At 42.2% G+C, this 22,143-nt stretch overlaps 1 protein-coding gene across 1 annotated transcript in view; it reads right to left on the reverse strand.

Moving 5' to 3' along the window:
* LOC106604189 (protocadherin Fat 2) overlaps positions 1–22,143 on the reverse strand; it is a 77,954-nt gene that overhangs the window by 32,069 nt on the left and 23,742 nt on the right. The window contains exons 6-16 of the mRNA XM_014198621.3: positions 20,938–21,147; positions 20,415–20,622; positions 12,055–12,194; positions 11,689–11,964; positions 11,265–11,475; positions 10,813–10,999; positions 7,175–10,658; positions 6,629–7,013; positions 4,976–5,172; positions 3,283–3,436; positions 919–1,152 (exon numbers count right to left, since the gene is read on the reverse strand). Coding sequence (XP_014054096.3) covers positions 919–1,152; positions 3,283–3,436; positions 4,976–5,172; positions 6,629–7,013; positions 7,175–10,658; positions 10,813–10,999; positions 11,265–11,475; positions 11,689–11,964; positions 12,055–12,194; positions 20,415–20,622; positions 20,938–21,147 — 5,686 coding nt within the window. The remainder of the gene's footprint in view (positions 1–918; positions 1,153–3,282; positions 3,437–4,975; positions 5,173–6,628; positions 7,014–7,174; positions 10,659–10,812; positions 11,000–11,264; positions 11,476–11,688; positions 11,965–12,054; positions 12,195–20,414; positions 20,623–20,937; positions 21,148–22,143) is intronic.

The raw sequence follows: 22,143 nt of genomic DNA on the forward strand, positions 1-22,143 counted from the left end.
TTCTTATAGAATAAGACTATTTGAATTCTTAGTTTCTTAATCAACTTGTCAACATGTTTTTTGAAAGATAGCTTTTCGTCAATCCAGATGCCTAGATCTTTATTTGGCACCATCCAAATGAAATATGCATAAATTAGTAATGCGCTTGTTGACTCATAACCTGCAGTCCCGTTGGTTTTATCCACAGAGAGGGCGAGGTTTAGGGTCATTAAATATTTTGTGGAGGTGGGTGGCAGTCAGGAAGTATATAGGAGAATAGTCTCTCTGTTATCACCTGGGGATAGGAGAATAGTCTCTCTGTTATCACCTGGGAATAGGAGAATAGTCTCTCTGTTATCACCTGGGGAATAGGAGAATAGTCTCTCTGTTATCACCTGGGAATAGGAGAAGAGTCTCTCAGTTATCACCTGGGAATAGGAGAACAGTCTCTATGTTATCACCTGGGAATAGGAGAATAGTCTCTATGTTATCACCTGGGAATAGGAGAAACAGTCTCTATGTTATGACCTGGGAATAGGAGAACAGTCTCTATGTTATCACCTGGGAATAGGAGAATAGTCTCTATGTTATGACCTGGGAACAGGAGAATAGTCTCTATGTTATGACCTGGGAATAGGAGAACAGTCTCTATGTTATGACCTGGGAATAGGAGAACAGTCTCTATGTTATGACCTGGGGACATATATAGGAGTAGAGCCTCTGCTACATGAAGGGGATATTTAGATTCTACCATAGAAATAGAATTACTAGATCAGACACAGACCCTCAAACCATACCTCAGAACGCAAATGTCCATTCTAGTCATTCTGATTCTATAGATTTTAGCATATGAAATATAATAACTAGATCAGCAAAGCCCCTTCAGACTCTCCCTCAGAATGTTTACTCTTTTCATTTTATATCAATAATATAACTTACCAGTGTCAGGGTCTTTGGCGTAGATGACAGCGATGGGAGTCCTGACGGTGGTGTTGTCGAACACGGTGACTTCATAGTGGTTGTTGGAGAACTTGGGAGGGTTGTCATTCATGTCCTGGATCATGAGTAAGATGTCTGCCTGGCAGGAGCGACCTCCGCCGTCCGTGGCTTTAACTACCAGATCATACTCCGTCACCTTCTCCCGGTCCAACTGGGCCAGGGTGAACAACTCCCCTGTCACAGATAAGAAGAACAGATAATTAGATAAATGTATTAGAGATAACTTATTCCTTCTATGTCCATCTCCTAGTGGAGCAGAGGGTCTCACATACAGTAAGTATATAGATGGATAGATTTAGTCTAAGTATAGATGAAAACTGACTGTTGGTGATGGTAAAAAATCACTGAGATGTACAGTACCAATCAAAAGTTAGGACACACATACTTATACTCAAGGGTTTTTCTTTATTTATAATATGTTCTACATTGTACAATAATAGTGAAGACATCAAAACTATGAAATAACACATATGGAATCATGTAGTAACCAAAAAAGTGTTAAACAAATCAAAATATATTTTCTATTGAAGATTCTTCAAAGTTCATTAGAGTTAATTGCACCTCTGATTGCAGCACAAATAAATGCTTCACAGAGTTCCAGTAACAGACATATGTCAACATCAACTGTTCAGAGGAGACTCTGTGAATCAGGCCTTCATGGTCGAATTGCTGCAATGAAACCACTACCAAGAAACACGAGCAATGGACATTAGACCGGGGGAAATCTGTCCTTAAGTCTGATGAGTCCAAATGTTAGATTTTTGGTTCAAACTGCCTTGTCTGTGTGAGACGCAGAGTAGGTGAACGGATGATCTCCGCATGTGTGAATCCCACCATGAAGCATGGAGGAGGAGGTGTGATGGTGTGGGGGTGCTTTGCTGGTGACACTGTCAGTGATTTATTTGGAATTCAAGGCACACTTAACCAGCATGGCTACCACAGCATTCTGCAGCAATACGCCAGCCCGTCTGGTTTGTGCTTAGTGGGACTATCATTTGTTTTTCAACAGGACAATGACCCAACACACCTCCAGGCTGTGTAAGGGATATTTTACCAAGAAGGAGAGTGATGGTATGCTGCATCAGATGACCTGGCCTCCACAATCACCTGACCTCACGCCAATTGAGATGGTTTGGGATGAGTCGGACCTCAGAGTGAACGAAAAGCAGTTAACAAGGGCTCAGCATATGTGGGAACCCCTTCAAGAAAAGCATTCCAGGTGAAGTTGGATGAGAGAATGCCAAGAGTGTGCAAAGCTGTCATCAAGGCAAAGGGTGGCTACTTTGAAGAATCTAAAATATAAAATAGATTTTGATTTGTTTAACACTTTTTTGGTTACTGCATGATGTGATGTGTACATGATGTGTTTTTTCATAGTTTTGATGTCTTCACTATTATTATACAATGTAGAAAACAGTAAAATAAAGAAAAACCCTTGAATGAGTAGGTGTATCCAAACTTTTGATTGGTACTCTATATCACAATGGTGGGAAAAAACCCTGAGATGTACATGTATATCAAAATGGTGGGGGAAAACACTTGCCACCATGGCCTATTTATTGCCTTACCTCTCTTATCCTACCTAATTTGCACATGCTGTATATAGATTTTTCTACTGTATTATTGATTGTATGTTTGCTTATTCCATGTGTAACTCTGTGTTGTTGTATGTGTCGAACTGCTTTGCTTCATCTTGGCCAGGTCGCAGTTATAAACGAGAACTTGTTCTCAACTAGCCTATCTGGTTAAATAAAGATGAAATAAAAAAAATTAAAAACCCTGAGATGTATATCAAAATGGTGGGGAAAAGGACCAGACAGTAGGCCTATACATTCTTTAAAAACATTTGACAAAATATTTACTGAAATCTATCAAGAACGAAACCGTGAGAAGTACATATAAATCACAAAATGTTTACATTTCTGGTAGTCATTCACCGTGTTACCAGTGTCATAACATTACTTTGGATTGAAGGCCATATCAAAGCGTCTCCTAGCATATATGTAATGTGATAGCACACATTCTTAAGATTATGAGCTCTGTTTGACATACAATAATGAAGAGAGATTGGTGATAGGCTAGTGCTATGACAAACAGGGAGTATGGTTGATGAGAAGCCAAAGCACCAAATATAGAAAAAACACCAAACCTTTGTGTTGGTCTGACGGTACACCATCTTGTCTTCTTGAAGACCTCAGATTAAGTATTTTGTAAGAAACGAGATGCTATCTCTCAACTCAAACAAAAACAGATTTCAATTAGGGCCTCTTTTTGCTTAGACCCCAAATAAAAGATGTCTCTAACCTGTCTTTTGATCAAGATGGAACTTGTCTGCGTTGGGGCCATGGAGGGTGTAGGACACTTGTCCGTTGGTGCCGATGTCTGGGTCGGACGCTGAAACCTTCACGATGAACATGCGTGACGGGGAATTCTCCATGACAACCTCTGTGTACAGCAACTGAAACATTGATAGTTAGCAACATCTTAGGTCAAATTGCAGTTGTTGACACAGGCATTTAATTCATGCTTAGGTAGACTACCGCTGATGGATGTGTTATGTAGAGTGCCTATGGAAAGTATTCAGACCCCTTGACTTTTTCCGCATTTAGTTTTGTTAAAGCCTTTTTCTAAAATTGATTACATTGATTTTTCCCCTCATCAATCAACACACAATACCCCATAATGTCAAAGCAAAAACAGGTTTTTAGACATTTTTGCAAATGTATTTAAAAAATAATAATAATGGAAATATCACAAATATCAATATCACATACATAAGTATTCAGACCCTTTACTCAGTACTTTGTTAAAGCACCTTTGGCAGGGATTACAGCCTCAAGTCTTCTTGGGTATGACGCTACAAGCTTGGCACACCTGTATTTGGGGAGTTTCTCCCATTCTTTGGTTTTCATCAAGAATCTCTCTGTACTTTGCTCCGTTCATCTTTGCCTCGATACTGACTAGTCTCCCAGTTCCTGCCGCTGAAAAATAACCCCACAGCATGATGCTGCCACCACCATGCTTCACCGTAGGGATGGTCTCAGGTTTCCTCCAGACATGAAGCTTGGCATTCAGGCCAAAGAGTTCAATCTTTTGGCAAACTCCAAGTGGGCTGTCATGTGCCTTTTAATGAGGAGTGGCCATAAAAGCCTGATTGGTGGAGTGCTGCAGAGATGGTTGTCCTTCTGGAAGGTTCTCCCATCTCCACAGATGAACTCTGGAGCTCTGTCAGAGTGACCATCGGGTTCTTGGTCACGTCCCTGACCAAGGCCCTTCTCCACCGATTGCTCAATTTGGCCGGGCGGCCCGCTCTAGGAAGAGTCTTGGTGGTTCCAAACTTCTTCTATTTAAGAATGATGGAGGCCACTGTGTTCTTAGGGACCTTCAATGCTGTATAATTATTTTTGGTACCCTTCCCCAGATCTGTGCCTCGACACAATCCTGCCTCGGAGCTCTACGGACAATTCCTTCCATTTCATGGCTTGGTTTTCGCTCTGACATGCACTGTCAACTGTTGGACCTTTTATAGACAATTGTGTGCCTTTACAAATCATGTCAATCAATTGGATTTACCAGAGTTGGACTCCAATCAAGTTGAAGAAACATTTCAAGGATGATCAATGGAAACAGGATGCACCTGAGCTCAATTTCGAGTCTCATACCAAAGGGTTTGAATACTTATGTAAATAAGGTATTTATTTATTTATTATACATTTTCAAAAATTTCCCTAAACTTTTCACTTAATCATTATGGGGTATTGTGTGTAGATTGCTGAATATATATATATATTTTTTAATCCATTTTAGAATAAAGATGTAACGTAACATAATTTGGAAAAAGTAGAAGGGTCTGAAAACTCTCTGAAGGAACTGTATGTACGAACTGTTATAAAGTCCTTATGTCGGTACAACATGTTTAAGATGTTGCATAAGACGTGTAGTATATCATCTATTGGAATCTAAATATATACTGTCGTGTCATGGCTGAGTGACGTACCTGCACACACAGAGGACTGTTATCGTTGATGTCTAGGACATGGACCTCTACAGTGGCAGGGGCCTCGAATCTCCCGTCTGTAGCTGTTATCTTCAGGGAGTACTTATCTTTAGCTTCACGGTCAAGAAACTCTTTGAGGACCAGCCCCCATTCCTCTCCCTCTTGCGCAATGGAGAACTGGCCCAATGGGTCTCCGTCTAAGGAAAAACATTTGAATGTAATACATGAATTTCAATGCTACCCGGAGGCCTACATGAGTTTGTTCATCACCACCACATTTCTTCCTGTCAATGTAGTCACTTTTACACTAAGAATGAACCATTACAGTAGATATATTTCTCTAATATAATAAGCCATTATAGAAGATATGTTGCTTTGTTATAATGAGCCATTATTATAGTAGATATATATTGCTCTGTTATAATAAGCCATTATAGAAGACATATTGCTCTGTTATAATAAGCCATTATAGTAGATATATTGCTCTGTTATAATAAGCCATTATAGTAGATATATTGCTCTGTTATAATAAGCCAGTATAGAAGATATATTGCTCTGTTATAATAAGCCAGTATAGAATATATATTGCTCTGTTATAATAAGCCAGTATAGAAGATATATTGCTCTGTTATAATAAGCCAGTATAGAAGATATATTGCTCTGTTATAATAAGCCAGTATAGTAGATATATTGCTCTGTTATAATAAGCCAGTATAGAAGATATATTGCTCTGTTATAATAAGCCAGTATAGAAGATATATTGCTCTGTTATAATAAGCCAGTATAGAAGATATATTGCTCTGTTATAATAAGCCAGTATAGAAGATATATTGCTCTGTTATAATAACCCATGACTATAGTATATATATATTGCTCTGTTATAATAAGCCAGTATAGTATATATATTGCTCTGTTATAATAAGCCAGTATAGAAGATATATTGCTCTGTTATAATAACCCATGACTATAGTATATATTTATTGCTCTGTTATAATAAGCCATTATTGTCATGTTCGTCGTATGGAGTGGACCAAAACGCAGCGGGAATGTAAGTGCTCATCTTCTTCTTTATTTATAAAGAAACGTGATACAAAACACTTAAACAAAACAACGACGAAAAAACTATCTCGTAAGGACAAAATGACTATACAGAGAAACAACTACCCACAAAACCCATGACAAAAACACCTCTATTAAATAGGACCTTCAATTAGAGGCAACGAGGAACAGCTGCCTCCAATTGAAAGTCAACCCAATAAACTACGCATAGAAATAGAACAAATAGAACGAACATAGACATACACTAACAAGAACATAAACCAAAACACCCCGAAACACCCTAAACAAACACCCCCTGCCACGCCCTGACCAAACTATAATAACAAACAACCCCTTTTACTGGTCAGGACGTGACAATTATAGAAGATATATTGCTCTGTTATAATGAGCCATTATAGTAGATATATTGCTCTGTTATAATGAGCCATTATTTTAGTAGATATATTGCTCTGGAGAAGTACTGTGCCCATCTGTTTCTTATTTAAATATTGTTCATAATGCTGATAGGGCTGAGAAAACGACTAATCAACTACTTCAAAAAAAGTGTGTGATCAATCATTCAATCAATCAAATGAATCAATCAACAAGACTCACCTGTGATGTAACACGTGATCTGCCTGTTCTCTTTAGTCACATCCATATCAACGGTCGTCAGGCTCATGATAACCTCCCCAGGCCTAGCGTTCTCCATGACAGACCCATGGTACACGTCCTCCGTGAACCGAGCAGGGTTGTCGTTCTCGTCAGTCACCGTCACCTCCACTAGAACTGAGGACGAGAGCTTAACCTCCCCCCCGTGGTCAGTAGCCACCACTGTGAAGCTGTAGTGCTGAGTCATCTCACAGTCCGTTTCTCTCAGAGTAGTTATCCAACCGCTCTCACTGTCGATGGAGAAGACATCAGCGACGTCATCGGGTTCGGCTTCCAAGGTGTAGGTCACCTGTCCATTGGTGTCCTGGTCAGGGTCGTTGGCAGTCACCTGGATGGATGAATGGATGAATTGATAAATGAATTAAAACTAAACTGCCCCAAAAGGGAATTTGATTTGCACATCTTGAACACAGAAATCATAAAGAATTGCATACAACATTCAAGTACAAAAATATAATATCAATGAAAAAAAGATCTGAAAAAACATACCTGGATGACGGTGGTTCCTGGTGGCATGTTCTCAGCCACGAAGGCCTTGTAAGGGTTGGCCTCGAACACCGGCACATTGTCATTCACATCCTGGACCTGGATGCTGACCGACACCAGCGAGGCTACGTCGGTCCCGTTGTGGTTGCCTTGAGCAATAACATCTATCTGATACCACTTGGTCTTCTCGTGGTCAATGCTCTTCTGGACGAGTAGAGTACCACTCTCTTTATCCAGAGCAAACACTCTGTCTCTGTTACTCTCCACAGTGTTGCCGTTGACCAGTCTGTAGATGACTGGCATGTCAGAGTCAGCCTTGATCGTCCCGATCTCTGTTCCGATGGAGATGTCCTCGGCTGCGGAGAAGGTGTACAGTGGCTCGGAGAACTTCGGAAGAGGGACCTCAGGTGGTACTACTTTCACCTGCACCGGAACCGTGGAGTTGTAGAACGGTAATCCGCCGTCCCGAGCCTTGACTTTGAAGTTTAATATCTTGTTCTCTTGACCTATCAGGCTCTCTTTGACGCTGACTATGCCAGTGAAGGGGTTGATCTCGATGATGTCCTGGGTCACTTCCTCTGCTTCGTCCACGGTGTAGGTGACGTCAGCATTTTTACCGTCGTCTGCATCGTATGCCATTATCTGAATCACGGGAGAACCTTTGTTTACAGTAGACTGGATTGAGACCTGATACTCTGATGCTTTGAACTGAGGGGCATTATCATTTTCATCTGTCAGGATAATCTTCACAGTGCAGAACGCTACTTTCCCTCCTCCATCTTTAGCCATCACCTTGATGGCGATCACTCTTTGAGATGGGTTCTCTCGATCTAAAGGTTGAGATGTTACGATCTGTCCATTCTTGTCTATGGAGAATTTGTCATCTGCCAGTTTGTTGATGATGGTGTAGTCCACACTGCCGTAAGGTCCATCGTCAGGATCTATGGCGGCCAGGCGAATCACGCGTGTTCCAGCCTCAGCGTTCTCAGCTAGTTCCGCCTCGTAAATGTTTTTGTTAAAATAGGGACTGTGTTTATTAGTGTTCATCATATCAATGTTCACAGGGGCTGTGTTCTGGAAAACTCCATCTGACACAGCCACGGTGAGGTTGTAGAATGGGTCCACATTTCTCTTGCAGACGTTAGAAAAGGAGATCATCCCGGAGGATTCGTTGATGGCGAAGTATCGTCCCTCATTACCTGAGAGGATCTTATACTGTAGATTGTTCAAGTCTCTGGTGTCGGGGTCCGAAGCTTGGATTTTTATGACGATGTGGCCACATTTGGCCAATTCATCCAGTGTTGCCTGATAGTGGGTCTTGGAGAAGTTTGGAGGGTTATCGTTGACATCGGTTACGTTAACAATGACATAGGCATCGCTGCTCAACGGGTTCGTGCCATTATCTATGGCTTTGATCTTTAACTGGAAGTGTTTTGTCTTCTCATAGTCCAACACCTGTCTTGTAACAATTAGACCACTCTGTGGGTCTATTTTAAAGAAGTCTGTTTCATTTTCCCCCGTCCCCAAAATATGGAAGGTTAAGTCTTTATTTCTGCCTGAGTCTCTATCTGTGGCTGATATCTGTAATACAGACGTTCCTATGGGTAATCCTTCAGGTATATCCACTGTGTCAGTCAGCTTGGAGAAGACTGGAGCGTTATCGTTAACATCTTCAACTTCTATTTCGACAACGGCCTCTGAAAAGGAGCCTGTCACAGAGTCAGTGGCTCGTACCGTCAATAGATGCATTGTCTGGCTCTCATAGTCCAATGAATCAGTGACACTCAACACTCCTGTTTTAAATTCTATGTGAAAGTTTTTTGAGGCATTCTTCTCTTCCAGATTGTAAATAAGCCGGTATCCCTCAGGGTTTCTTGCTTGTACATGCAAGATGGTGGTGAAGGGAGATATGTTTTCAGGGACTTTCAGAAGATAGAGCAAAGTCTGAAAAATGGGGTTGGTGTGATTTCTCACCGTGATACTCAGCTCTGCTGAAGTGGTCCAACTGGGCGAGCCCTCATCTGTGGCCAGGACAGTCAGGGCATATTTATTGGTAGCTTCAAAGTCTATAGGCCGCTGAAGAGACACGTCACCAACATAAGGGTCTATCCTAAAGAGATCAAAATCCTCCTCCAACAAGTACATAATAGAGCCATTTTCTCCAAGATCACTGTCGGACGCCATGACTTGAAAGATTACATCTCCTGGGTCCGTGTCTTCAGAGATCATCATGGAGTGAGGCAGGTTCAAGAACCTTGGTGGATTGTCATTGATGTCAACTATGTAAACGTTGACGTGGGTTATTGCCCAATGAGGGGGACTCCTCATGTCTCTCACCTCCACCACTATGTCATAGACATCCTGCTCCTCTCTGTCGAAGGGGACGCCGGTGGTCTCAAGCACCCCTGATGTTGGGACTATAGCAAACCGTCCCATTGGGTTCAACACAGAGTAAATCAGAGGCTCGTTCAAGTAACTACCTGAAGCTCTCAACACAGCTAACATTTTGACCGTCATCGAGTTCTCCTCAATGGTGGCTGCATACAATTCCTGCTCAAATTTAAGATGTCCGCCTGCTGTTATGTTGGTGACGTTTATCTTAACTGTGGCAAGGTCTTTGTACAGGCCGTCAGAGGCTTTGACCAGCAGCTGGTAAAATGATTTAAACTCTGAAACATTGTTTACAGAGATAGTACCAGTGGAAGGATGAATGAGAAAAGCATCTTGAAGGTTGCCCTCTGTGATGCTGTACGAGACAACTGAATCTGCATCTTGTGCCGTGACCCGTACAACTTCCATCTCTCTGACTGGAGGGAAGACGATGGACGACTCGTATACCGGCCTAGCAAATTTGGGGGAACAGTCATTTAAATCCAGGACACGGATTGTGACTCTGGCTGGCTCTGCTGCGTACAGCGACGGTTCCCCTGAGTCCCGTACCTGAATGCTGAAGCTAAACTCAGGTGTTTCTTCAAAGTCCACCTCCGATATCACAGAGAGTGTACCCATGTTTGGATCTATCTTGAAGACTTTCATCGCTTCTGGTTCCAGGATTTGGAAGACTAGGAGAGAGTTAGAGTCCCTGTCAGCATCAGAGGCTCGTATTACCAGAGGTGTGTTGCTCTCCCCCATCACCATGCTGTTTATGTGAGCAGACTCACTAATCTGGCCATGGAATTTCTCCTGGAGGAACACCGGTGGGTTATCATTCTCATCTATCACATAGACGTAAACAACCGTATCTGACCAGGCTCCTGCCGAGGTGCTGGCACGCACTTTGAGTCTGTATGAGAAACACTCCTCGAAGTTGAGGCTCATTTGGACAGAGAGAACTCCGGACTCTGCATTGATGTGGAACGTTCCGTTAGGGTCTCCATCTTTGATGCTGTAGTGGACTGCGGATGGGCTGGCTGCAGAGACAGTGATCACGGGAGTTCCCAGAGGACTGTCTTCACTGACTTCCGAGAAGTACTCATCAGAGGGGAACCTGGGAGAGAGAAGAGAGAATGTTTTTTATTAGCAATTAGGAAAGCAGTACATAATATCAATAGTAGCTGACGTTGAATTATTTGACACAATTTACAAATGAAAACATTTAAGAATGATCAAACAACATAATGCTACGTTATATACATATTAACCTGGGAGGGGTTCTGTCTGAGAGCAGGACAGTGATGTAGACAGAACACAGGTCGCTGTGCTGGGGGAAACCCTGGTCTGTGGCCTTCACTGTCAGATGGAACTGCTCCTGGGGTAGGCTGTCCAGAGATTTGGTGATAATGATACTCCCCAGCTCGCCATCAATGTCAAACGTGTTGTCGACATTCCCTGGAAAGATGGACAATGACCAAATAAAAATGAACTAATTATTTTACAAACATATTTTTGGTGTATATAATGTTTTAAATTGTCAACGCATTTGTCTATATGTGAGAGTAAAGTACAAATCTATCTCAAATAATGATTTTAGAATAGAATATACTTCTATAGCACTCTTTTAAAGAAAGCTGAAAACAGATTATCATGCTTGAAGAACATTCACAATTCAAATCCATCGTAATCTACCCCCCATAATCTCTGATCTGGGTAGTACCTGAGTGAAGGGAGTAGATAATCTGAGCGTTGCTCCCCATGTCCTTATCCAGAGCCTTGACACGATGCACCTCTGTCCCAGCCGCAGCCAGATCGGTGATAGTGCCCTCATAGCCAGCTGCCATGAAGGCAGGAGAGTGGTCGTTGCAGTCCTCCACATAAACCACTGCCTTCACAAAGTTTCTTTTCACTGGGATCTTCTGATCTCGAACCTACGGAGTAAAAGGAGATGGTGAGAGCAGGACAGTGGGGGAAGTTAACTTAATCCAAATTCAAACTTCTAGATAACCAGAAATGATTGCTATAATCTGACAGAGAGTACTTTATAAAACGGTTATGATAGATACGCTGTACTTTAGATCCTCCATGTTTTCAAATGGTAAGGGAGATGAAGGAGACATCACTAAAAACATCAACAACATTACCATCACAATGAGCGTGTGCACAGAAAGCTTCTCACGGTCCAGCTGCTCAGTCATGACCAGAACACCACTCTTAGGGTCCAGATGGAAGTTCTTCAGGCTGTCTGGATGGACGCTGCTGTGGAGCGAGTAGATGAGTTTGCTGTTGCTGTCTCGGTCCTGAGCAGAGATGTGGAGGATGTCCTTCCGTGGAGAGGTGTCTTCCGGTACTCTGACCTCGTAGATGGACTTCGTGAACATGGGTCGATGCTTGTTCATGTCCAGCACATGGATATATGCCTAGGAAACAAACAGACAGACAGGAAGAGCAACTTAATCAAAAGTTTTACCATAACTACTAATTTACTATGTATTTCATATGTGTATCACCTGTGTGGTTGTGACCTGATGCCCGTCTGTAACCTGTACAGTCAGATTATAGTTGGACTTCCTCCCTGCATCCAGAGGCCTGGCGATCACCATGCTGCCTGTGTTCCTCTCAATGTCAAAGTCCCGCTCCTCATCGCCCCCTGGGAACAACACAACAGATAGGAGATGGTATAAATAAATCAATATCATTAAATCTCCTCATGCAAGGACAGTTTGAAGTTTGACAGTTCTACATTTTGACCGTTGAAAGGCCTCAATGGAAGCCTGCCCAGAACCCCTCGGGATGTTTGGCTTTGTATGTGTCTGTCACTGAGACTGGTCCCAATGGCCTTATGGGAGGAGTGAGTGAGAGCCCATACGGCAGTTGTGACACACAGGTGTGTCATCCAGAACCATAATGACTTGGCTGTGATTGGAGGATCATTCTTTCTACAGATGGACGTGTGGGCAGCTGTTTGGAGCGTCCACTGGAAATGGAGTTTGCCCAGTCAGGACAGTTGGAAAGACAAGAACACCAACAAAACATCCCAAAACTACTATTTCACCACTTTGAATGATGGCCATCGCCCCCGAATGAGTGCGTGTGAATACGGAAGATGAGCTAAGAGGCCCTCCCCTCATTGAACATAGGCCACAAACACACGTACTGTATTGCACCCTCAACAGTTAAGAAGCATTACTCCCTGTGCATACTACGCCTCCTTTTACTGAGAGCAAAAAGCAAACAATCTGCCAGTATGGGTCCAAGGAACCACCGTCATCCTCGCATGTTCAGCCATGTATGTATTAATGACAGAAAACAAGGTTGCAGAAAAGGGTCCCCCCCCCCCCCCCCCCGTGTCCAAGTGTACCAGAATAAGTATAACACAATTGTTTAAGGGGAAGCATTTGGCAGAGACACACTTTGAACAGACGCCGGGAACAGTAGGGGTAAAGCTCATGCTTGTTCAGCCAGATGGTGTTTATTAAGAAATATCTGCACCTTTTCAAGGCTCACATGACTCCATTTTAAACAAGCTTTGCCTTTTAATTTCCCTTGGTGGGGCTACATGAAAATAGGGCATTTTAAAAATGTCACTTCTCCCACAAAATGTTGAGCATTATTGAATAATGAATCATATGTTTAGATATCTAGTTGGTGCTTTTGCAACATTTGAAAAAAACAACTCAGGTTGATGTTTATTGGCATGAATCTTCCCACTGGGCACAGACGTCAATTCAACGTCTATTCCACATTGGTTCAACGTAATTTCATTGAAATGACGTGGAAACGATGTTGTTTCAACCAGTGTGTGCCCAGTGGGTTGTTTGCTTTTTGTCTTAATTTAAGGTTAGGGTTAGGCATTAGGGTTAGCAGTGTGGTTAAGGTTAAGGTTAGGGTTAGGCATTAGGGTTAGCAGTGTGGTTAAGGTTAAGGTTAAGGTTAGGGTTAGGCATTAGGGTTAGCAGTGTTAAGGTTAAGGTCAGGGTCAGGTTTAAAATCAGATTTTCTGACTTTGCGGCTGTGCCAGCTAGTGACCACTCTGCAGAGCTGCCTCCAGAACAACATTCATGATGAAAAACACTAACCTGCGGAAAAATCAAACATCCAAATTATCCAATGCCCAGATAAAAAAATATTGCCAGACGGTTTGAAAGAGAAGTCATAGATTGCTTAAATAGATAATAGGTTGAAAAGCAGCTGTCAGTCAAAGATCAAGTCAAATGAAAAGCTGAAAAGCTGAGGTCAACACATTAGAATTGCATTGGATGACGCATTTAGCCAGCAAGTTCTTTTCAAGACGCTATCTGAAGTGCCATGGTTCGGTTAATGTAATAATAAAAATCACTGAGATGTACAGTACCAGTCAAAACTTTGGGCACACCGACTCATTCAAGGGTTTTTCTTTATTTTTTACTATTTTATACATTGTAGAATAATAGTGAAGACATCAAAACTATAAAATAACACATATGGAATCATGTAGTAACCAAAAAAGTGTTAAACAAAATATATTTTCTATTTGAGATTCTTCAAAGTTCGTCCGATTGCAGCAGAAAAAAATGCTTCAGAGAGTTCCAGTAACAGACATATCAACATCAACTGTTCAGAGGAGACTCTGTGAATCAGGCCTTCATGGTCGAATTTCTGCAATGAAACCACTACTAAAGGACACCAATAATAAGAAGAGACTTGCTTGGGCCAAGAAACACGAGCAATGGACATAAGACAATAGACTGGTGGAAATCTGTCCTTAAGTCTGATGAGTCCAAATTTGAGATTTTTGGTTTCAACCACCATGTCTTTGTGAGATGCAGAGTAGGTGAACGGATGATCTCCACATGTGTGAATCCCACCATGAAGCATGGAGGAGGAGGTGTGATGGTGTGGGGGTGCTTTGCTGGTGACACTGTCAGTGCTTTATATATTTTAGATTCTTCAAAGTAGCCACCCTTTGCCTTGATGACAGCTTTGCACACTCTTGGCATTCTCTCAACCAGCTTCACCTGGAATGCTTTTCCAACAGTCTTGAAGGAATTCCCACATATGCTGACCACTTGTTGGCTGCTTTTTGTTCACTCTGCGGTCCAACTCATCCCAAACCATCACAATTGCGTTGAGGTCGGGTGAATGTGGAGGCCAGTTCATCTGATGCAGCACCCCATCCCTCTCCTTCTTGGTCAAATAGCCCTTACACAGCCTGGAGGTGTGTTGGGTAATTGTCCTGTTGAAAAACTATTTATTTTTGCACTAAGCTCAAACCAGATGGGATGGCGTATTGCTGCAGAATGCTGTGGTAGCCATGTTGGTTAAGTGTGCCTTGAATTCTAAATAAATCACTGACAGTGTCACCAGCAAAGCACCTCCACACCATCACACCTCCTCCTCCATGCTTCACGGTGGGAACTACACAGGCGGAGATCATCGGTTCACCTACTCTGCATCTCACAAAGACACAGCGGTTGGAACCAAATATCTCACATTTTAACTGATCTAATGTCCATTGCTCATGTTTCTTGGCTAAAGCAAGTCTTTTCATCTAATTGGTGTCCGTTAGTAGTGGTTTCTTTGCAGCAATTTGACAATGAATTCCTGATTCACGCAGTCTCCTCTGAACAGTTGATGTTGAGATGTGTCTGTTACTTGAACTCTGTGAAGCATTTATTTGGGCTGCAGTTAACTCTAATGAACTTATCCTCTGCAGCAGAGGTAACTCTGGGTCTTCCTTTCCTGTGGCGGTCCTCATGAGAGCCAGTTTCATCATAGCGCTTGATGGTTTTTGCGACTGCACTTGAAGAAACTTCCGGATGTACTGATCTTCACGTCTTAAAGTAATGACGGACTGCCATTTCTCTTTGCTTATTTGAGCTGTTCTTGTCATAATATGGACTTGGTCTTTTACCAAATAAGTATATATTCTGTATACCACCCTTACCTTGTCACAACACAACTGAATGGCTCATTAAGAAGGAAAGAAATTCCACAAATGACCTTTCAACAAGGCAGACCTGTTAATTGAAATGCATTCCAGGTGACTACCTCATGAAGCTGGTTGAGAGAATGCCAAGAGTGTGCAAAGCTGTCATCAAGGCAAAGGGAGGCTACTTTGAAGAATCTCAAATATAAAATATATTTTGATTTGTTTAACACTTTTTTGCTTACTACATGATTCCATATGTGTTATTTCATCGTTTTGATGTCTTCACTATTACAGGGAGGGAAAAAAGTATTTGATCCCCTGCTGATTTTGTACATTTGCCCACTGACAAAGAAATTATCAGTCTATAATTTTAATGGTAGGTTTATTTGAACAGTGAGAGACAGAATAACAACAACAAAAATCCAGAAACATGCATGTCAAAAATGTTATAAATTGATTTACATTTTAATGAGGGAAATAAGTATTTGACCCCCTCTCAATCAGAAAGATTTCTGGCTCCCAGGTGTCTTTTATACAGGTAACGAGCTGAGATTAGGAGCACACTCTTAAAGGGAGTGCTCCTAATCTCAGTTTGTTAACTGTATAAAAGACACCTGTCCACAGAAGCAATCAATCAATCAATCAGATTCCAAACTCTCCACCATGGCCAAGACCAAAGAGCTCTCCAAGGATGTCAGGGACAAGATTGTAGACCTACACAAGGCTGGAATGGGCTACAAGACCATCACCAAGCAGCTTGGTAAGAAGGTGACAACAGTTGGTGCGATTATTCGCAAATGGAAGAAACACAAAAGAACTGTCAATCTCCCTCGGCCTGGGGCTCCATGCAAGATCTCACCTCATAGAGTTGCAATGATCATGAGAAGGGTGAGTAATCAGCCCAGAACTACACGGGAGGATCTTGTCAATGATCTCAAGGCAGCTGGGACCATAGTCACCAAGAAAACAATTGGTAACACACTACACCGTGAAGGACTGAAATCCTGCAGCGCCCGCAAGGTCCCCCTGCTCAAGAAAGCACATATACATGCCCGTCTGAAGTTTTCCAATGATCATCTGAATGATTCAGAGGACAACTGGGTGAAAGTGTTGTGGTCAGATGAGACCAAAATGGAGCTCTTTGGCATCAACTCAACTTGTTTGGAGGAGGAGGAATGCTGCCTATGACCCCAAGAACACCATCCCCACCGTCAAACATGGAGGTGGAAACATTATGCTTTGGGGGTGTTTTTCTGCTAAGGGGACAGAAACAACTTCACCGCATCAAAGGGACGATGGACGGGGCCATGTAACGTCAAATCTTGGGTGAGAACCTCCTTCCCTCAGCCAAGGCATTGAAAATGGGTCGTGGATGTGTATTCCAGCATGACAATGACCCAAAACACACGGCCAAGGCAACAAAGGAGTGGCTCAAGAAGAAGCACGTTAAGGTCCTGGAGTGGCCTAGCCAGTCTCCAGACCTTAATCCCATAGAAAATCTGTGGAGGGAGCTGAAGGTTTGAGTTGCCAAACGTCAGCCTCGAAACCATAATGACTTGGAGAAGATCTGCAAAGAGGAGTGGGACAAAATCCCTCCTGAGATGTGTGCAAACCTGGTGGCCAACTACAAAAAACGTCTGACCTCTGTGATTGCCAACAAGGGTTTTGCCACCAAGTACTAAGTCATGTTTTGCAGAGGGGTCAAATACTTATTTCCCTCATTAAAATGCAAATCAATTTATAACATTTTTGACATGCGTTTTCAGGATTTTTTTGTTGTTATTCTGTCTCTCACTGTTCAAATAAACCTACCATTAAAATTACAGACTGATCATTTCTTTGTCAGTGGGCAAACGTACAAAATCAGCAGGGGATCAAATCTTTTTTCCCTCACTGTATTCTACAATGTGGAAAATAGTAAAAGTAATGAAAAACCCTGGAATGAGTAGCCGTGTCCAAACTTTTGACTGGTACTCTATGTCCCACAACAAAGCCTTGCTTTCATGGGAATATTTTCACAAACATATCTATGCAGCAGAAATGTTAATACCATAGTCTTATTTTAATGTGCTACCATAATTGGTGTTTGGGATCAAACCTTCTTTTTTCCAAGTTAATCCAAGTTAATTTCATTGTCAAAGAGCTAGATGAATACTTTAGCAAAGTGTCAACAACATGTTCTGCCACGTGGCCACGTGAGGCAGATCATCCATCAGAGTTAGGCTCTACCTATCCTGTCGTGTCCTGGCCCTTCATCTGAGGAAATATGGCTTTGTTCCCCTCGTGCTGGGGTGTAGGGCACACACACACACACACACACACACACACACACACACACTGGGCCCCTGCCCCTCGCTGAGGTCTTATCTGCCACACCGAGACCAGGCCTGCTGCTCTGTTCAACAGCAGAGTGTCATGAACTCAATCTACTATTATAGTTTACATGGTGCACAGCAAAACACACAGCGCACAGCAAAACACACAGCGCACAGCAAAACACACAGCGCACAGCAAAACACACAGAGCACAGCAAAACACAGAGCACAGCAAAACACACAGCTCACAGCAAAACACACAGCGCACAGCAAAACACACAGCGCACAGCAAAACTCACAGAGCACAGCAAAACTCACAGAGCACAGAAAAACACACAGCGCACAGCAAAACACACAGCGCACAGCAAAACACACAGCGCACAGCAAAACTCACAGAGCACAGCAAAACACACAGCGCACAGCAAAACACAGCGCACAGCAAAACACACAGAGCACAGCAAAACACACAGCGCACAGCAAAACACACAGAGCACAGCAAAACACACAGCTCACAGCAAAACACACAGCGCACAGCAAAACACAACTCCATGCCAGATTCTCATCATCTGTCACGCCCTGACCTGAGAGAGCCTTTTTTATGTCTCTATTTAGGTTGGTCAGGGTGTGATTTGGGTGGGCATTCTATGTCCTTTTTTCTATGCTTTGTATTTCTTTGTTTTGGCCTGGTATGGCTCTCAATCAGGGACAGCTGTACATCGTTGTCGCTGATTGGGAGTCATACTTAGGCAGCCTGTTTTCCTTTGGGGTTTGTGGGTACCGTAAATTCCGGACTATAAGCAGCAACTTTTTTCCCAGGCTTTGAACCTCGCGGCTTAAACAATGACGCGGCTAATATATGGATTTTTCCCGCTTTCAATTTTCTTTTCTCCAAAAAAACACATTCTGGTGACGTGCTCAGTTTTTTGGCGGCATGAAGCTTTCATTAGACCAATGAAATTGACAAACGGGTTAAGGTCAAACAACTTTTTTGTTTACTGTTTAGATTAAATCGAGCGCTCTCAAACTTCCCATCATTCTGATTACGGTAGTCATTTTGTCACCCTCCTCATGGCAAAGACACGGAGAAATGCATATGATGCAGCTTTCAAGTTGAAGGCGATTGATCTGGCTGTTGGAAAAGGAAATGGAGCTGCTGTACGGGAGCTTGGTCTTAATGAGTCGATGATAAGACGTTGGAAACAGCAGCGTGAGGAATTGACTCAGTGCAAAAAGACAACTAAAGCTTACTGCTAATTTTTAATTTTTTTGTTACAAGCCGTGTTTCGTTAAAGCCTATTTATTTTTGTTACAAGCCGTGTTTCGTTAAAGCCTGTGTAAAGTTCATTTGTTTCAATGTACCGGTAGGCACCTGCGGCTTATAGACATGTGCGGCTTATTTATGTTCAAAATAAAAAAAACATTTTAAATTCAGTGGGTGCGGCTTATATTCAGGTGCGCTTAATAGTCCGGAAATGACGGTAGTTAATGTCTGTTTAGTGTGTGAGGATTCCTGACAGGACTGTTTGGCTGTCGTTTGGTTTTTCTTTGTGAAGTGCCTTTTTCATCCAAAATAAAAGATGAACAAATTCCACGCTGCACCTTGGTCCTCTTCTTCCAAAGACAGCTGTTACATCATCAATAATAATTTATTTTCCTTCACAATCCATTCGCAATCTTCAATGGGTCGCGTTTTGACTTGCCTTTAAGTACATTCCAAAAATGTGTGAAATGTTGATAGATCATTTTGACTCATTCCGTTTGGTCAGTTTAATAAAACAACTACGTTTACGGTAACTTTACTCTAAGCTTTTATTGTGTCAAGTAATATAACTTCTGCAATAAAAACATGAAATTATACACATCTGATCATATTTTCCTGGATGTTAGTTTCTATAAAATAGGCTGTAATTCTACACACAAAAAAAAAACACTTAGCTGTACTTATGCATGGTCCATATCATCAACATACTGCACATCTCCACACATCACTTTAAACACATCTAGTCACTTTAAACAATGCCACTTTATATAATGTTTACATACCCTACATTACTCATCTCATATGTATATACTGTACTCTATACCATCTACTGCATCTTGATGTAATGTATCACTAGCCACTTTAAACAATGCCACTTCATATAATGTTTACATACCCTACATTACTCATCTCATATGTATATACTGTACGCTATACCATCTACTGCATCTTGCCATCTTGATGTAATGTATCACTAGCCACGTTAAACAATGTCACTTCATATAATGTTTTCATACCCTACATTACTCATCTCATATGTATGTACTGTACTCTATACCATCTACTGCATCTTGCCTATGCCGCTCGGCCAACACTCATCCATATATTTATATGTACATATTCTTATTCATTCCTTTACACTTGTGTGTATAAGGTAGTTGTTGTGAAATTGTTAGATTACTTGTTAGATATTGCTGCACGGTCGGAACTAGAAGCACAAGCATTTCGCTACACTCGCATTAACATCTGCTAACCATGTGTATGTGACCAATTTGTTTTGATTTGATTTGAGACTTAACCAGGTTAGAATCAAGTCACTTCCCTGTGTGACCAATAAATAATTTGCTTTGATTTGACGTCAGAGTTAGCGATGTAAGTCCTCACCTGTGATGTCGTACCACAGTAGCCTCTGTGTCTCCGTGGCGATGATCCCCACCATGTGAGTGACAGGATCCGTCTCCATGACAGTGAAGGTCAAGTGTGGCTCGTCAAACGTCAGCGGATCGGAGGTGGGCGTCGGCTTGGGGATCCACTCTACGTCGAGGCGGACTGTCGACGATCTCACCGGGCTCCCATGGTCCTCTGCTTTGATCTGACAGAGGGAATGGATGGGATGGAGAGGACAATGCTAATGTTATTGCGCTGGGGTGTGGATCTTTGTGTTACTCATCACACTACATGAGAACATGACAGGGTTGGTGTTCATCACAATGGTGTTCACGTGCATCTTCACATGCAAGTTTACACTCTGCATGTGAACGAGAGTCATGAAAGAAGATGTGATTGTTTTTGTTTTGGGACAGCAGGTGTCCTAAAGAGTGCTCCACCATTGCGTGTGGTTGTGAAAAGCAGAAGAATCTGTGGAACATGTTAACTATGTGGTTATATTATGATCCTGCCCACGTACCGTGAGGATGCTGTAGTTGCCTGCTGTAAAGTCCCCGCGTGCCATCACCACCCCAGTGTCTGGATGGATCTCAAACCTCTTGTCCTGGTTGTCCTGGAGACTGAAGGTGACCTCAGCATTAGGCCCTTCATCGTCGTCCTGGGCAACCATCCGACACACCTCCGCCTGTGGTTCCGCCCCCTGACCCCTGTGTTGCTCAGGTAGTTTGACCTGGAACCAATCAATGAATTAAACAGTCACATTTATTTATAAAAGCCCATTATTACATTAGCAGTTGACACAAAGAGCTTTAATAGTAAGTAGGGCTTAATGGCATCCTATTCCCTAATTAGTGCACTAATTTTAACCAGATATGGTCAAGTCAAAAGTAGTGCACAATGGCTGCGTTTAAACAGCCAGTCCAACTCAGATATACAGTGAGGGAAAAAAGTATTTGATCCCCTGCTGATTTTGTATGTTTGCCCACTGACAAAGAAATGATCAGTCTATAATTTTAATGGTAGGTTTATTTGAACAGTGAGAGACAGAATAACAACAAAAAAATCCAGAAAAACACATGTCAAAAATGTTATAAAATTATTTGCATTTTAATGAGGGAAATAAGTATTTGACCCCCTCTCAATCAGAAAGATTTCTGGCTCCCAGGTGTCTTTTATACAGGTAACGAGCTGAGATTAGGAGCACACTCTTAAAGGGAGTGCTCCTAATCTCAGCTTGTTACCTGTAAAAAAGACACCTGTCCACAGAAGCAATCAATCAATCAGATTCCAAACTCTCCACCATGGCCAAGACCAAAGAGCTCTCCAAGGATGTCAGGGACAAGATTGTAGACCTACACAAGGCTGGAATGGGCTACAAGACTATCGCCAAGCAGCTTGGTAAGAAGGTGACAACATTTGGTGTGATTATTCGCAAATGGAAGAAACACAAAAGAACTGTCAATATCCCTCGGCCTGGGGCTCCATGCATGATCTTGACACCTACTCATCCCAGGGTTTTTATTTATTTTTACTATTTCTACATTGTAGAATAATAGTGAAGACATCAAAACGATGAAATAACAGAAATGGAATAATGTAGTAACCAAAAAAAGTGTTAAATCAAAATATATTTTATATTTGAGATTCTTCAAAGTAGCCACCCTTTTGGGGTCCCGAGTGGCGCTGTGGTCTAAGGGACTGCATCTCAGTGCAAGAGGTGTCACTG

The sequence above is a fragment of the Salmo salar genome, chromosome 05, assembly GCF_965601325.2.
Source record: "Salmo salar chromosome 05, fSalSal1, whole genome shotgun sequence".
Classification (NCBI taxonomy): domain Eukaryota; kingdom Metazoa; phylum Chordata; class Actinopteri; order Salmoniformes; family Salmonidae; genus Salmo; species Salmo salar.